Below are 17,811 nucleotides of genomic sequence, written 5' to 3' on the forward strand. Positions count from 1 at the left end.
AATTGTCGAAGATATCTCACTTCACGTCCACAAGAAAAAAAAAAAAAAAAACAAAAGAGAATGATGACGTAAAAGTAAGTCCTCAGATGTGATAAAATTAAATATATGACAATCAATTTAAAGATTATCAAAGAAGACCAGAATAAGGTATTAAAAAACAAACGAAGAAAACAGACTAAATATATAAACTTCAAAAACTCTATCTAAAGGTGTCTGGATACCCACTGTATCTTGGGCACCACTTATATGAGAGAGTGGAACACAAGTTGGTATCTAAAGTTGGTCTCCCTAGCATGACCCTTTATTTAATTTGATGTAAGTGGAAAAATAAGATGATAATGATTATTTCTTCTTTTCTTTTCTTTTTTTCGAAACCCCAACTTCCCAATTGATCCCTTCATAATTTGTTTAGATTTATTAACTCAAAAACTGATGGGAGTTTTTTTTGTAAATTATTTAATCCTGCCCAACTCTCGAGCATGCATACCAAAATATCATTAACTACAACATGAAGGATTAAACTTTAAAACCCAAATATTAGTCTTAATAACTTTTTTAACTCTCACACATAATTAAAGTGGAATCTACAATGAATATGAGAGACTCATGTGGGTCTCACCTCATGTATACGTAAGAAATGCAAAATTTGGTTCCCCCACTTGATTTTCAGGCATGAGAAAATGGTGTGGATAATAGATATTGAGATAACATTTCATTTCTTGCACCCATACAAAAAGAACAAGAAATATCTAAATAGAGAAGTATTATCGTAAAAAAAAATGTTCAGACATATCCTTTGACATAAAAACTAGGCAAAGTTGGACCAATCGTCTATGTAGTTTGCTCAAATTATCAGTTTCATCCTTATACTTTATTTTTTACAGTTTCGTACCATGTAGTTTCATATTCCACTTTAGTACCATGTAGTTTCATATTCCACTTTAGTACAATCTGTCAACCAAGTTGATCTTCCATCCATTTTTGTGCACGTCTTCTCATTTGAAAGATTCCATTTTGAGTTTTTTTTTTAAATTTATTTATTTAAATGAGATTGGGTTTTTGAAGAACAGTTTTTGTGAATTCTAAATGCACTTTCAAATTTGATTCATGCTCATACGATGAAGTAATGGTGGTTCAAAATTTTCCTAGAATTTGATATTGACATTTCGGGAATTGTTTGATTCAAGATTTAAAAACCAAACTTAGTGTCACCGATTCATCATGCATGTTTTTTCTTGGCTCTTTGTTACTAAAACTCATAAACATAAATAAGTTATTTGAATGGATTTGCAGACTTTTATAGGAAAACCCATTGATGCATCTTCCTATGTTCATCAAATAGTCAATTAGCTTCAATTTCTCTCAATATAATATGTTATATGATTTAAAAGCTAATGCTACTGCCAAACAATAAGAATATGGGGTAATTTTCTATATATGTAGGGGTATATTTAAAGATACAAAACCCTAAATGAGTGCAAATTGAAGAAAAAAATCCTAATTGATTAAGGAATACACACCTCATATCAACAGTTTCAAGTTTTGAAACCCCCATAATTGTACAATAAAACATAATTTTTACGAATCATAACTAAGCTTGAACATCATGAAATTTGCATGAAAAATCCAGATTTTCTGCAACTTGGAAGTTATTGACTCATTTGACGGATTGGACTAATAGTGCAAACAAAATGAAACTACAAGGATGAAACTGAAAAATAATAATAAAGTATAAGGATGAAAGTAAAAATCCAAAAAAACTACATGGACCATTAGTGCAATTTGGCCAATTTGAACCTAGAACTACCATCTCTCCCTGCTTATGGCATGCTTACTTACTAGCAATGGGGATAGGAAGAAAGAGAATGATTTCAATTCCCGACTTCCCCTATGTTTACTAACATATAAGGAAAGAAAAAACATGTGCGTCCTACCTTAAAATACATAATCACATACCTTCAAAATCATGAATTAGATCAACTAGTGGGGTTCATTGATCTGATTCCCATGCATTCATGTTCTCTAAAAAATAACCTTACAATTTTATAATTCTCATTCATGTGTTGATTTCATATGGTTAGTAAACAACATATTAATGGGAATGACTTCTTCCCATACCAATTTATTATTTCTCCCATTCCTAAATTCCTTGATTCTTTATTTCACCCGTTCCCAATAAGTGAAAATATACACTTGAGCTAGAATTTGTATATAAATAAAACGAAATCAACAAATTTAGTATTAAGTTCTTGTTAATAGATGGTATGAGAGTAAAGTGAGATATAAAGTTTCAAAAAAGATTTTTGTTTTGTTATGGAAAGTTGAACAATCCAAAATAGCTGGTCATTACATATCTTGGAAATTAGGGTGTGAAAGGGACAATACAGCTCTCTCGCTCCCCTTACGAGAGAAGTGGCTAAGCATTCCATACAAAAGAGCTAAAAAGGGGGGAAAGCAAGCTAGTTGAAGTAATTATATTCCATTAGCACCTTTGAAAAGGAAAGAGAGGCTTCTCTTGTTTGCATCTATGGTCAATATAGATGGTGCCAATTAACGCAACCCATTAATTTTCAAACAATGCCACCCATCATGGCCTCACATATTCCCTCTCATGATCAATCCTTGCCCACCTAGCTAGCTATCTTCATGGTCCCCACGAAAGTGATGAAATTATACTTTAGGGAAGAATCTAAACACATAGCTATAAACATTAATTGTGATTAATTAGTGTGACATATGTTTTTGCTTCTTAGTGTGGACAAGGCCAATTCAAAAGGAGGAGATGCGGGGTTCATGGGTCATGGGTCTTCCCTCGTGTTTGATAGTGGTTAGAAAAAAAAAAAAATTTTGAAAAAGGGAAGCTACAACCCCATGAGTCATGGCTTTCTTGTAAATAGTTTGGTTAACCATCCTAGTCTTGTTAGCTCATCATCACACATTTTATTACCACCAAATCACTTTCTTTATACGTGTTGCTCATGGCATAAGTATTTTCTTTTGTTTTATCATATAATTATCACATGTAAACATTTTGTAGCTGAAATAATTAAAAGTATTTATTTATGTACTTAAAATTTTGTGTCCGAACCTCCTTCCCCAAGATCGCTTGCATTAAAATAAAAAACAAAAACAAAAAAGCACGCATCACGTACAATTCATTATTTGCTTGCCAAGAAACCACTTAGAAAGTAGACAACGAATTCAGATTGATAACTTCTAGCTGCACATCCATAATTCTATGCATCTTTAATTAATTAAAGGCTTAAAGCCTTGGCGTTGGCCGACAATCTATATCTAATTACTAATCAGATCAATTTTATAAGATGGAATCACATCACTACTAATTATGCATTAGTTTAATGTTAAATTTGGAGATAACATTGCATGCATATTATGTTTGCTATGACTTCTGATCAATTAAAAATTTCATTTTCGTCGTGTTCTTACAAATTCTAATATCATATGTCACATCAAATAAAAGTAAGTTAAAGATTATCTTCTTCATATTTTTATATATTTTTTCTGTTTGTACTCTCTATTTCTCTTATTTTTGCAAGTAAGCACAGTTTTCTTTTCTTATTACTATTATTATTGAATTTTCTTTTTAAATTAGGCAAAGTTGGAAAACAGGGACAGGTTCAAATCCTAGCCACATCCATGACATAAGGTGAATTCGTTCGGCATTCCAACTCTGGCATGATGAATGCCACAGCCGCTCGGATAGGAGTACAAATTTATGTTTTCCTATGCTTCAATAAAAATTAAAAATTAAAAAAAAAATCGTACTAATTAAATAGATATATGGTTCAAAATGCTCTACCAGACACATGCCAATGTATAAACTTCCTCCACCTGGACTGATCTTTATAAAATCTCCTCAGCGAGTCTTTCTATTTACTGAAAATCTTCGTTTTGTTTGAGTTGGTCTCAGATTCTAAATTACATGATCAAGGAAATTCTAATTTTTATTTTTAATTTATTTACAAAAAGTTGTTTATGACAAATCAGATGCAATGTTCGGATCAAGACTTACTTGCAATATCCCTTAGTTCTGATTCTTTTGTTGTAATGTACTACCTATAGTCTAACTTTCTCGATTTTTTGGTCTAAAAAGTTGTACATAATTTACCCTTTACCTAATTTGAAGATATTTCGACGTCCAAAATAAACACATTTTTTTAAGAATCATGTACACTTTTTTGAAAAAATAAAAACAGAGTTAGATGTGTAGGTTAAAAGAACAATGCAGAACAATTGATTGATTATGATAATTCATCAAGATGTGGACTGATGCAGGTTTTTAACTTATAATTAAACTTCTTTCATACAAGACTCACCTGGATTCACCTACAATATTAAACTCCCTTGTTAAGTTACACCAGGTGAAGGCTGTATTTTTTTATTCATATGTGGTGCAACTTGCAAGAGAGAGGTGACAATTGCCGACATGTGTCCCCCTTAACTCTATACATATATGAGAGAGAGAGAGAGAGAGAGAGAGAGAGAGAGACATATATTAAGTGGAGCAGGAGATCCAGGAATCAAAGCATATATATATGCAAGGGATGGGTGGGATGGATGGGATGGGACTTAATTTACCCTGCGTTGTGGCCCTCAAATACGACCCTCAGAAACAAAGCCACTGAACCACTCACATTCGATAGAGGCCATCTGTGCATGAATTGATCTCCTCCCTCGTAAATGTGGATGCCCTAATAATAACCTAAAGAATCATTCAAATGGAAAATTAGGTCAAGGTCGGTACTACACTACTATATATGTTTGACCTATATGCATGTATAATAAATGTTTTTTCCCCTTCTTTTTAGCCTGTGTGTGGTACATCATGTGACTTGTCATCAACTAACAGCACAAACTTTAAGGATTATTGATTCTTCAAATAAACTTATTTAAGAGACATTTTTGTAGGGTTTATTTTGTATTGTATTTCACTAATCCAAATAATTATTTTGTAGATACTTATTCAAGGATCATTTCTACAAAAAATTACTTGAATTCGATATCATTTGACCATTGAATTGAATTATTGAAATTTTAGTACTTTCTTGAAGCACCGTGTTCATTGATTTTGTAGGACACAACTGGATATCAAAACGGTTTCCGATTTGTCTAATTTTTTGCAAGAATGATCTATGAATGTAGACTTAAAAAATCGATGGTTTGGATCGTTAAAAAAAATTCGTACGGAACCCTTAATATATCTCTATTTGAAGGATTCCTCAATACAAGAGCACTGTATAAATATATAAATATTTGAAGTAGTGAATACATGAAGTAATTAAATTATTTTTTTGACAAAAATAAAAATTTCTTACAATTTTGTCACTACTATTTTCTTTGAAATTTTAGTGAAAAAACTGATAATTGCTTGAGCATCCTTTGATCTAATAACCTTGTTGGAAAATATTTCCTAAATCCCTAAACTGAAGATTATAACTAGATCAGATTTACCAGATTCTTACTCTATATTCGGGAATTCTCCTTGAGATATTTCGTTTGTTAAATCTTGTCTTGTTTTCAGTAACAAGAACAATCGTCTATCTTTATCAGCCACTCCTTTATGGGGTAAGAATCTGGTAAATCTGATCTAGTTACGTTGCCATTGTCAACCCAATAATTCAAAAGAACAAGAAAAAAAAAGAAAGGGGATGCTCATTTCCAATACACAAAACAACAAAGAGTCCTTACACAATGCCAAAATAAATTTTTACCACAAGCATTGCAAATAAATTAATTGTGCCCCCCTCCTCCTCCTCCTCCTCCTCCACCAAAATGGGCCAATCCAAACAATAATTTTTTGTACTGCTAAAAGAAATCATAATTTCTCAAACTTGGTCCCGAGAGATGCACCCTAATTTGGGATGTGTGTCAGATTAGGTAGCAAACAGTGAGTCCCTTCGACCGGTAGCTCTTACATTTATATGGAAATCTGTGAGATCTACCAATTTCATATCAGTTTTCAGTACAGACTGCATGCATGATGATGTAAATAGGTTCAGTACCATTTTACTACCCTGATACCTTGCCTCTCATCCGCTGGATCAGGGGACCACTGATTTTGCCTATTTATGACTTTTCTGTTCTTTAACCAAAAATTTCTCCACATTCATTATAGTCATATGGTCTGCAATTTGAGGCTTCTTTCTTTCTTTTCTATTTTTTCTAATAAAGGATTGTTCAATTTCATAAGAACATGGATGTCTTAATTAGAATTCAATGAAGAACATCTTTGGTCAGAGTCTAGTTTGCATAATGGACCACCTCAATTCACATTGAAAAATATGCTTTTCATCATTTAATTCCTTTTTTTAAGTCACAATGGATGATACAAAATGATCAAAAACTTTATTTTAGTGATATTATATTTGAAGAAATTTTCGTTTTATCACAATAATAATATCGCGTGATGTTATTAATCAATATGTTATAACATATGTAGATGACACAAATTTATATTTACAAATACATTACTAGATATACGAGCATTATATTGTAGTTGGTTTTTATGATATAAGCGATAATAGGAAAGGAGGGAATCACATCTAAAATCTTAGATGCACGAATTAATACTCTTGATCATTTGAAATACAAGTCTCTTACTATATTGTAGTTGGTTTAGTAACAATTACTGTCTTCCAATTCTCCATTAAATCATGAAAGATATGAGTAATTAATAAACCAACCCCACTCATATACTGAAATGGAATGTGTACAAACTATATACACGAGACATTATTTATTAAAACTATAGAATAGCAGAATTTTTTGCATGGGGCCATGGACCCTGTAGATGGCTCTTAAGTTGTGCCCACAATCAATAAGGAGGGAGGGGGGGGTTGGGTTTGGCAGTGTTGTGTTAGAGATTTGATTCTCTTGCAGCAAATGCAAAAAAAGACCCACCACCACCACCACCCCACTCTCCACACTCTGTCTGCTTTGCTTCCCCATTACCCTCCATTCCCATGACCATGACTATGACCATGACCAGAAATATGACCTCTCTCTCTCTCTCTCTCTCTCTCTCTCTCTCTCTCTCTCTCTCTCTCTCTCCTTTTTAATTTTTCTTTCTCCTCTGTTGCTTCTTGTGACTGCCATTATATCATCACCAGAAAACAGTGGCTCCAAGGTACTTGTTGCCACAGAAACCCTCAAATTATAATAGCACCACCAATATATACCAAAACCTCTCTCCCACTGACATATTCATAAATAAATAAATAAATATATATATATATATATATATATACACACACATCATACCGGCCTTTGAATCTTCACCTTTAAATTATTTGTGCACATTGCAATTCATTTCTGTGGTTTTTTGGTTTTTTTTTTTTTGCCTTTTTCAATGTTTGTAATTTAGCTTGGAAAAAGAAGTGGAAAGTTGTATAGAAAATATCAAGTGTTTGTTATATTGATTGTTGGGTAGCAGTCGTGGACGGCACCCATGTGCTTGTATGTACTAAATGCCATGAAAGAAAGGAAGAAACACAAGCATAGAAAGTGGGTCAAAAATATGCATTGAAATGTAACTCCCTCTCTTCTGTTTGCACGAATAATTATACAAAGAAAAAGAAAACTATTGGTTGGTTTGAAAGACTTTGTTGTTGTTGTTGTTGTTGTTCAATCAGCAATGATGCAATAATTCTGCACTAGCATTATAAGATTTACCCTCATCATGGTTGGTATACTTTCAATCACATTTACTATGTATGAAGATATATGTTAATATGATAATATAAAATAAATTTTGAATATTGAGTTCAAATATGGTTTCTATAAGAGTTATTTACATTAACATATCCTAAGGTTTTCGGTCTTTTCATAAAACACCATGAGGTTTCAAAAATTACAAGAACACCCCTAAAGTTTTAAATTGTTTTCACTATACTCTTTTTTGTTATTTTTCTTCCATATATTAAAGATTTTATATAATTAAAAAATTCCTCCAAATGACAAAATTAGCCTTTGAGATTAGATTGCACATACGTTTATTGAGGCTAACTTTGTTATTGGAAGAAATGTTTTATATAAAATCTTCAATATATAGAAATCAATAACATAAAAAGGGTTTTATGATCAAACAATTTAAAACCACAATGGATGTTTGTGTAATTTCTTAAATCTCCGGAAATTCTGTGAAAAACCCAAATTAGTGTAAATAAATCTTACTATAAAGTAAAATTTGTTGCATAATTTGGCTTATGTAATGAGGATTCATTTAGTTGGTTTGAGGTACCTCCTGATGCTATTCAGGACGCCCTATTTTGTGATTCTATGGATCAGGGTCAGGCTTTATGTCCCCCATTGTAATCAAGTTCATTAATAGAAGCTTTCCTCGTACTGGGGAGGTTTCATTAAAAAAAATTACCTTAAAATAAAATTTGTTACAAGATCTTATATATACAAAAATTGACAACAAACAGAAGGTTTTTATAACAAAAAATTAGAACAAAAACTTATATATAGATGCAAGTATTAATTCCTTAATTTCCATACAATAAAGAGCGCCAATAAAAAATAGACTCGAGATTATTATTATTGTATAGTACCAAAAAAATTCTAGCCCCTTTTCTTCCAAAAAGCACTCTTAGAGCTTTTTTCACTTTGAGGGGGGAGAAAGCCATTGTTCTTCCCCCCTCTCCCCTCTTCTCTTCTTTCTTTCACCTCTTCCCCCATTTTCAGAGACAAAGGGTTTTCTCTATTTGTCTTAGTTTTGATATGATTTTTATTCAACCATTATAGGCGGCTGCGACTCAGCGTCGAATCTTCACCTGCATTTCGGCGTCGGATCTCCACCACCATCTTTTTTGCAATTTCTTTATGTTTGGAATAAGTTGCAAAAACTCTTTGGGTTCTCTGTGTAGTTTTCACCTCTTCTTTTGTGAGAGTTTTTCATCTCTCCGTTGTGAGAGCTTTTCATCTCTCCGTTGTGAGAGCTTTTCATCTCCAATTTGTGAGAGCTTTTCATCTCCAATTTGTGAGAGTTTTATTTGTATTGTTATGGCTTGGTTTTTTTTCAAGCTTTATCTCTTTTTTATTATTCTAAGTTTGCAATCTTAGTTGGGATGCCTATACCAGAGTTTCTTCGATCCTGCCTAATCATTAGTGGAGACACACCATATTGTCTTAATTTTGATATTAGACCGCTCTGTTATTGTAATGGCCCTTTTGTGGCTAGTTTGTATTGACCCTTTGTGGCTAGTGGCTTTTTTAGCTGAATTATGAATGCAATCATAGAATTTCTCAACCAAAAAAAAGAAGTGCCAATAATTAAATTTTTTTTTTATATAAAAGAAGTTACGTACACATGATCAATTACCAAATCCACTCCTTAATTTCCATTCCCTATCTAATCCACTCCAAAATAAAACAACAAAGAAGCTAGACGACTACAAATGGACTAAGTGATCGTCCACTAAATGCAAAATGGCAAAACTATGTGGTAATAGTGATGCTTGGTTTGATTTAGGTAAATGCTTTGTCCTTGAACAAGTGTACATCACTAGTTCCTCCATTATGTGCTTTATGTTAATGAAAGAGGGAATAAAATATAGAATGGTTGGAAGCACAAGTTCCATATTTGCTTCCACTATTTCCAACTAAACTAGCATTCCATGTGAAGTGAAGTGTATTAGTGAAAAAAGAAACAAGGAGAGGTTCTTGCATCAGACAACAAGTGAACATTTGCATGTGTTGCAGGCTGAAACTTTTTAGTAAATAATAAATTTTTTTTTTGTTTTTTTTTGCCCAATGAACAATAAACAAGATTTTGTGCTACTTTCGTGGCTTGTGATTAGAGATATGGCGGTAGGAGTGTTTCGGTGTGATAAAGGCTTAGGTAGTGGGTAGACTGTAGAGGAGTGGTGGAAGCTGTGCAAAGGATGAGAATTTATGGTTATATATATATATATATGTGTGTGTGTGTGTGTATATGTGTAAAACAAAAACAAAGTCCAATGGAAATTAAGTGTAAAGAAAGAAAAAGAAAGGTAAAGGTAAGGAAAAACCTAGAAAATGAAAAAGAGTTGTAGGAGGGTACATGTGGGTCAAAGAAAAATAGATGGGGGAATGGAATTGTTGGATTAAGATTAAAGAAATGTACCAAGTAAAGTTGGTGTGTCTTCAACACAAGGAAAAATAATGCGCCTCATTTCATAACACACATCTTGGAAATGATGACTACTCGCATTACATGAATTTCAATCTTAATCCCATAAAAGACCATTAGATAAAAGCAAAGAACAAATTTAGATATTGATCAACTAATTTGAGTATATAGGCTTAATCTCACGGAAGATAATATTTAAAAGCGGATTTTTGTTGTCAAAAAATATTTTTAGCTATTTCGGAAGCAATCCTAAACAAACCCTATCGAAGGTATATATCTCAACGAGATATAGAATCCAAAACTCACCATTTCACTTTAATTAACTCATTTGCATAGTTAAGGAGTCATCTTCGCAATTTCAAATTTGCACATTTTACAGCTTCATTTTACTAAAATAAGCCATTATTAATTTATTTAAATTGAAGGGGAACTGTCAACCGAAAGTTCTCAAGTGCTTTTTTAGATATTAAAATCACTACTTCCTAAATAAAAACTCTTGATTTTGGTTGCTTTAGGGTAGGTAGAGTATTATATATATGAAGTAACAATTTGAACCAAAATATTTTTTACATTGAATTTTTGGTGTAGTTAATTTGGTCCAACTGACTAGCTAGGAGGCTATTAATGGAGTTCCCAGTACATTCCCGAAAGCTCTTGACTTTGTTTGATGCCCCCCTTACCCAAAGCACAATTCAAATACTGCTTGCAGTAGACAATGCTAAAAGCATATTCAAGCTGGACGCATAAGAAAAATAGCTCACCATTCAAAGTTTCCACAGTTTACTATTAGTACTTGGAAAAAAGTAATACAAAACCATGGTTGACTTGCCCACAGTTGTGTATTGACTCGATGAAATTATTGTGTACACCAATGTTAACCATACATTCATTCTAATATTTGTAAATACATGATCCATTAAATCTAGACCAGCTCATTTACTTATAACCTAAATTTTTATTTTGCTAGGGTTTGTATTTTAAACGATTACGAGTACTATTTATGCATCCGAGGTCTTAGGATTGATTCTTCTCTTCGTATCACTTGTATTAAATGAATAAATAAAAAAGCTTATATATATTAATTATTTCTTTTTTATTTCTTTTGGCTACGTAATAGCTAAAGGTATTGTCACATAGTATAGCAGAACAAAATGACAGGAACTACATTATTCAAGGTTTGCTTTAACTGGTGTAGCGAGCAGGGTTGAACGTACGCACCCACCACCTGCCACTGAAACTGGGGATAAGGTCAATCAATTCAGCCTGTTGAGTGTTGATCCGATCTTGATTGATTCATTTAAACTTAATTTGGTTCACATAATTCCACCAAATTAATGATAAAACCATAGACTTTAGAAATCTGGGAAGACCCATGTGACTCCTGCCTTAGCATTTTTTTAATGGTAATTATCTTCAAAATTGACAATAGTATTGGATTTGAATGATATAAATATAATATAATTGATCCCCTGGACAGGTTTGGTTATGCTCATCATGCATTAGCAAACCGAGTTAAACGGCAGGTTTGGTTATGCTTTCACATTAGGAAATCGAGTAAAACAAACCACTGGATTCCCTTCTAAATCGAGATAAGTATTTTATCACTGAAATTCTTTTATCAAGAATACGAAAAAACTCGAGTTCGAACATATTTATTGATCACATCTCTAACGTAGATTAAGTTTTACAAAAGATGTGATGAATAATCTGATTAGCACTCATAGTGAAAATAATTTCCATTCAATAAAAGCCATCTTGTTAAGAAGTAGAAGAAAGGTTGTCATATTGCCGTGCAGGGCTGTTATACCATCAAGAAGTTAGAGGACCCATTTGTGGGGTCTAAGCAAAGACAAATTGCGTGATGCCATTCCAAGCACTCTCTTTCACAATTCACATTTTCCTCTCTTGCTTCCCTTTCTCTTTTTTTGGTGGCTTCTCTCTTTCTTTATCACCCTCTCTCCATTAATTAAAGCTAGAAATCCTTCTTGGTTTTTGGGGAAGATCACCATTACCAACTTGAACTTTTCTTGTGAGATTCACTCTGTTTTTTCTTTTGTATTGCCAAGAAACTATTTTTCCTCAGTACTCGTATTAGGAATAGAGGTACATTGTCCAGGTCCACTTGCATTACCAAAATACCCTTGATCTCCTCCAACAGTTAAAAAGAAAAAAATAAAAACGATATTAAACTACTCTAATTTACAATGAACGGTAATTTGACTCAAATGAAAAGGAAAAACACACTGTCCGATTAACTGACCTTATTCACATTCGTAGATCTCGTCAGTTAATTATATCCTCTTGAAAATTCTCATTGAACTCAGTATAAATAAGCGACAGAATATTATTAATGTGAAAAGAATAATACAAATGTTATGTATTTCACTCAAATTTCTCCATTATAATTTAACTTTCAGCCGAAGGCATTGAACCCTTGACCATCTTATTTTACCAAAAGTCATTGGCTCATGTTTTCCAATACCCACCATAATTCACGACAAATTAGCGCCACACAATGATTTTTATTTTCTGGTCAATAGGTCTGGTACTCTAATGACCATTGCAAGCATTAATTTGGTTTCCCTTAGTATATATATATATATATATTTGAAATGTTTTGCAACCATTTCTCTTATATTTATTAAAACTAATTGTCTTTATTTTGGCATTTGAAAATTTTAAACTACTTGTCAATCCGTGCAATGTGGAGGGAAATAATTGTTAAATTAAAAATTATAACATAATTTCAAATAAATATTTGGACCTTATTTTTGTATTCTTTTATTTTTTTTAAAATTAATTATAGTTTTTCTTAAATTTCAAAGGCTTTATTTCACTTAAATACTAATTCATACCAGAGAAAACGTGTTCCGTAGGCTACACAATTTAGTGTGAGGTTATCTTTTGCTATAATTACCCAACTTCTATAAATAAAAAAAAGAAAACGGAAAACGTGATAAAATCAAAGCGATCTAATGAGTACTTAAATTAAGGATTTAAGTATTTACAGAGCATGTTACTCATTATGCATCTTTTGACCCAAAAAACAAGGTTCACTTTGTGCATTTCATCCGTACATATCTAATTGGATGGGTAGAATGCAAGTAATCTTCAATCTGCCTTTTCTTTTTTTGGCCAAAAAAAATAATCTGTTTTTCTTTTAATTTTTTATATATTAAAAATAGATATTTACCAACTACTATGTATAACTCACATTGAATAGAAAGGGGCTTGTATTTAAAATAAAGATAAAAAAAAACTCACTTTGAATAAAGTCACGTCAACACTCTCTCAAAAATAAAAAGTCACACCCAATATCGTAGATCTTATTAGATTCGAATTACCCCTTCCTTAATTAAATAGAGACAACTATCCTTAAACTAAAAGTTAAAATCTTTTATGATAAAATTTCATATGTTAGAAGACGCCCTAAGTTTGAACTCCTCTCGGGCATCTTCCTTTTGCCAATATTATAAATACCCAAATTTTAATATTTGGTTGTAAATTACAATGCATGAATTCCATGTAAACTTGGTGCCAAATTCAACGTTACACTTCATAAGTTGTCTAAATTTAGATATAGGCGCAACTGTTTTTTGGATCTTGTAAAATTAGAAGAAGAAAAAAACTTACAAAAGTCCATCCATTACCTAAAGAAAAATTGGGTAGTTTATGCCCTTGTGGCTGATGGACTTGGTGTCTAAGTTATGAATACAATTATCGGTTACTCTTAAAAAAAAAAAAATTAAGAACTTAAAGGTTCCTATCTTAATCATTCGAAGACATTAGATAACAATATTAATTATTTCTTGATTTATCGGGACTAAACTGAGGGTTACTCAAACACTTCGTATCAGAAATAACAGTGACTCCAAAAACGCACCTTAAAGATAATCAATCGTTACAACTAATGAATAATCAAGACCGTATACTCTAGAGATTTCCCCTTTTTTTTCTTTTACTTCACCCTAAATTAGTGGTTAAAACGAAGGGCTAAGTTAGTCATTTGGCGTATATAGTGAGTCATATATATATATATATACTTGAAATCTTAATCAAACAATAATAAGAAAGTTTTTTTGTGAAAGGAAAAAAGAGAAGAAAACCAACAACCATGCAATTTGGTCGGAGGTATTATTGTTGTGTGATCTTTTCTCTCTTTTCTAAGATAAGAAAGGCAAACAAGAGGAAACATAGCTGTTGAGAGTTTGAATCTTCACAGCCAAGTAAAAATCTAATTACCTCTTTTGCATTTTTTTTAATTTAAAAAAGACCTAATTGACTAATAAATAATACCAAGAATCCAGAAAAATTAATAATTTCTTTTAAAGCGTTGGAATTATGAAAAAGAAAAAAAATATATAAAAAAAAATAAAGAGAGAGGTAGAGAAAGCTGGCGAGAGATGCATGGGCCATATAAAAACAATCCCAGCGGCAGCGGTAGCGGCAGAGAGACCTGCACGCTCAACAACAGCAACTACTCTACATCTACATCATCACTCTTTCACAAGCACCTTCATTTTTCTCTCTCTTATTTATTAATTTTTTATTTTATTTAATATTTTGGTGAAAAAACCAAAACCCTTCTGTCAAAATAAAATAATAGTAAATGGGTTATTTTTTGTTTTTTCAAATATGGGGTTGTTTTTATTTAATTAATGGTGTGATGTTGTTGGTGTTGGAAATTACAAGCACGAGACTCCCTCTCAAGAAAAGCCAAACCCCACGCGAAGAAGAGAAGAAGAAGCAAAGGAAGGAAGGAAAAAAGAGAAAGAAAGCAAAGAGCAAAGAAAGAGCAGAATAAGGTGTCTCTCTCTTGGACTGATTCGTTTCAATCGCATCTATCTCTTCAATTCCAAGCTCCTATTCTCTCTCTCTTTCTTTCTATTCTCTCTCTCTCTCTCTCTCTCTCTCTCTCTCTCTCTCTCTCTCTCTCTCTTTCTCTCTCCATCTCTATATTAACAAAGCTAATAGCATCATAGCAAACAAAGGAAGGCCAACAACAAAAACAACAAGAAGGAGAAAGAAAAAGTAGGTGAAAACAAAGTGCCCCAAGTAAATAAAAGAGAGAGAGATGGGAAGAAGGGTTAGAGAATGGTGCTGATGCTGAAGAAGGTGGAGGTGGTGGTGGTGCCCTCTCTCAATACACATAATTCATCTGATTCCTTCTCTTTCTTTCTCTGAAAAGTATATATCTTTCTGTTTTTTTTTTTTTTTTGGGTTTTTTAAAATCCTTCTACTTCTCTATCTATCTATCTATTTCTCATTGAATAGTCCGCCTATTGCTTGGTAGGGAGGCATCTTTCATGCTTGTTATGTGCTAGCGTTTATTGTTCTTCTCCATTCCCCTTATTAAGTTCCTCTGTCATCTTTTGGACTTTTTACCAATTGCCAATACCAAACCGCTCTCTCTGTCTTCCCCACCTTTCTTTCATTTCCAATACATTACATTTATTCCTGTCACAATCTTCTCTTCTTATCATCATCATCAGCATCACCAATCTACAATCAACAATGGCAGTTCAAGCTCAATACCCTTCAAATATCCTCTTTCTAAACAGGTTTGCATTCTCTCCTCTTCTTCCTTGTTTTTGGATTTTTATAGCAATCCATATCTTCAATCTATATGTCTCTCTTATCTAATTAATCCCTGCTTTGGTTTCCGCTGATTCTGCAGAAACTCACAAGAAGGGCATGATTATTCCTTACAAGCACAGCCAGGAGGATATCTTGATCAATCCCACATGCTATTCAACAATGGAGGAGGAGGTGAGTCTCTTCAAATTCATATCTTTTGATCACCCAATTCTGCTTTTGGGCCATAAACACCAATTCAATCAATAAAAGATTGGTTTTTTTTTTTAATTTGGTTTTGATTGATTTGATCACAGCAGTCAATAATACTACCAATCAGCGCAAAAGAGGAAGAGAAACTTCAGCTGCCACTGAAATCTCACCTTCAATCCTTCCTTTCTCTCTGCAACAACAATCCCAACCTCCTCCTCCTCAGCTCATCGACCTCTCCCAACTCCACAACCACAACCACAACCACAACAATCCCAATGTGGTCTCCACAGGCCTCCGTTTATCCTTTGGAGACCAACAACAACAACAACAGCAACAGCAGCAACAATTTCAACAGCATCACAATCAACAACAACAACAACACTCTTCAGCTTTGTTCTCTGTTTTAACAGAGGACTTTGCTACCCAAATCAAACACCAGCGGGACGAATTAGACCAATTCCTTCAAGCCCAGGTAATAATTTTAACTTTCCTCAAATGGGTTATTAGCGTTTTTTTAATTTGTCCAGAAAAGGCAATTGAATTGAATTGAATTGAATTTATGGTTTTTGTATTTTTTATAGGGGGAGCAACTGCAGCGCACATTAGCAGAGAAACGGCAGAGGCACTATCGTGCGCTACTGAACGCAGCAGAGGAATCAATAGCTCGTAGGTTGAGAGAGAAAGAGGTGGAGGTTGAGAAGGCCACGCGTAGAAATGCCGAGTTGGAAGCACGCGCTGCGCAACTTAGCGTGGAGGCCCAGGTTTGGCAGGCTAAGGCCCGGGCACAACAGGCCACTGCTGCGACCCTACAGGCCCAACTGCAGCAGGCTATGATGAGCGGCGGGTTTGTGGCGGCTCAGGATAGCAGGAGAGGGGACGATGGAGTAGCATCCCCGGCTGGCGTAGAGGGCCAAGCTGAGGATGCCGAGTCGGCATACATTGACCCGGAAAGAGTGACCATGTCTGCCCCGAGTTGTAAAGCGTGTCGAAAACGGGTCGCATCGGTGGTTATACTGCCATGCCGGCACTTATGCCTCTGTACAGAGTGTGACCAAATGGTTCAGGCCTGCCCATTGTGCCTCTGCATGAGAAATTCAAGTGTGGAAGTCTTTCTTTCTTAGGGCCCAACCCCAATGATGGAAGCCCAGGCCCAGGAAGAGGCAAGACGGCATGAGAGCAAGGGTATTAAAAAAGAAGTGAAGAAAAAAAAAGGAAAACCAAATAATATTTGGGGTATAATAAAATTATTATTTGTTCTTTTTTGGGGAAAATATTCTGATATCCCACTCAAATTTTTTTTTTTCACGTTCTCTTTTTTGGTTCCCCCTCTTGGAGTGATTTACCTAGAGGTAATGTACATGGCCACATGGGTAGCGGCATTGGGTTTTTATTTTTTTTATTTTGGTGAATTCTATTCATATATAAATTCTTTAATTTGACAAATTATTTGCAATGTGTGTTTTTATTAGCATAATATAAAGGTGATGTCAATATGGTATATGTTCACCATGTTTACCTCATAGTGTAAATGATGATGTCTTTTATTATCATGCATAAAGCTTCTTTCTACCACTTTACCACATTTCACTCAATTTTTTTTTTAAAACCTTTTTTTTGGGTTGGTGGTGTCTTTCCACCATACCATAATGTGACCTGCAGTAATGTTCAACATTTTAAGTTTTTCTGTCTGTCACCGCTGAGAAGCTGATCGAAACGAGACAAAATCAAGAGTTCAAATTTGAAATTAGGTTTTGGGGATACATGGAGAAAGCAGGCATGAGGTATGTCTTCTAGTGTTGAGGAAGTATGTCTTGTAAGGCTGCTCAGTTCTTCACATCAAAGAGGTTTTGGTCCTCTTTTAACTCTCTACTTTCCCATCACCTATTTTCACT

The 17,811-nt window shown here is 33.6% G+C and overlaps 1 protein-coding gene across 2 annotated transcripts; it reads left to right on the plus strand.

Moving 5' to 3' along the window:
* Positions 14,848-17,469, plus strand: LOC18776099 (E3 ubiquitin-protein ligase BOI). 2 transcript variants are annotated; one of them, XM_007210904.2, is made up of 4 exons: positions 14,848-15,693; positions 15,810-15,901; positions 16,024-16,391; positions 16,501-17,469. In XM_007210904.2, the coding sequence occupies exons 1-4, from the start codon at positions 15,647-15,649 to the stop codon at positions 17,038-17,040; spliced, it is 1,047 nt and encodes a 348-aa protein (XP_007210966.2). In that variant the 5' UTR covers positions 14,848-15,646; the 3' UTR covers positions 17,041-17,469. The 2 variants fall into 2 exon arrangements, with proteins under 2 accessions (XP_007210966.2, XP_020419988.1); XM_020564399.1 differs by having other exon boundaries at positions 16,027-16,391.

The sequence above is a fragment of the Prunus persica genome, chromosome G5 (genome assembly GCF_000346465.2).
Source record: "Prunus persica cultivar Lovell chromosome G5, Prunus_persica_NCBIv2, whole genome shotgun sequence".
NCBI lineage: Eukaryota > Viridiplantae > Streptophyta > Magnoliopsida > Rosales > Rosaceae > Prunus > Prunus persica.

Coding starts and splice junctions, on each gene's coding strand:
- LOC18776099 (XM_007210904.2), top strand. CDS start 15,647: ATGGCAGTTCAAGCTCAATACCCTTCAAATATCCTCTTTCTAAACAG. Junction 15,694..15,809: donor AATATCCTCTTTCTAAACAG/GTTTGCATTCTC, acceptor CTGATTCTGCAG/AAACTCACAAGAAGGGCATG. Junction 15,902..16,023: donor ATTCAACAATGGAGGAGGAG/GTGAGTCTCTTC, acceptor ATTTGATCACAG/CAGTCAATAATACTACCAAT.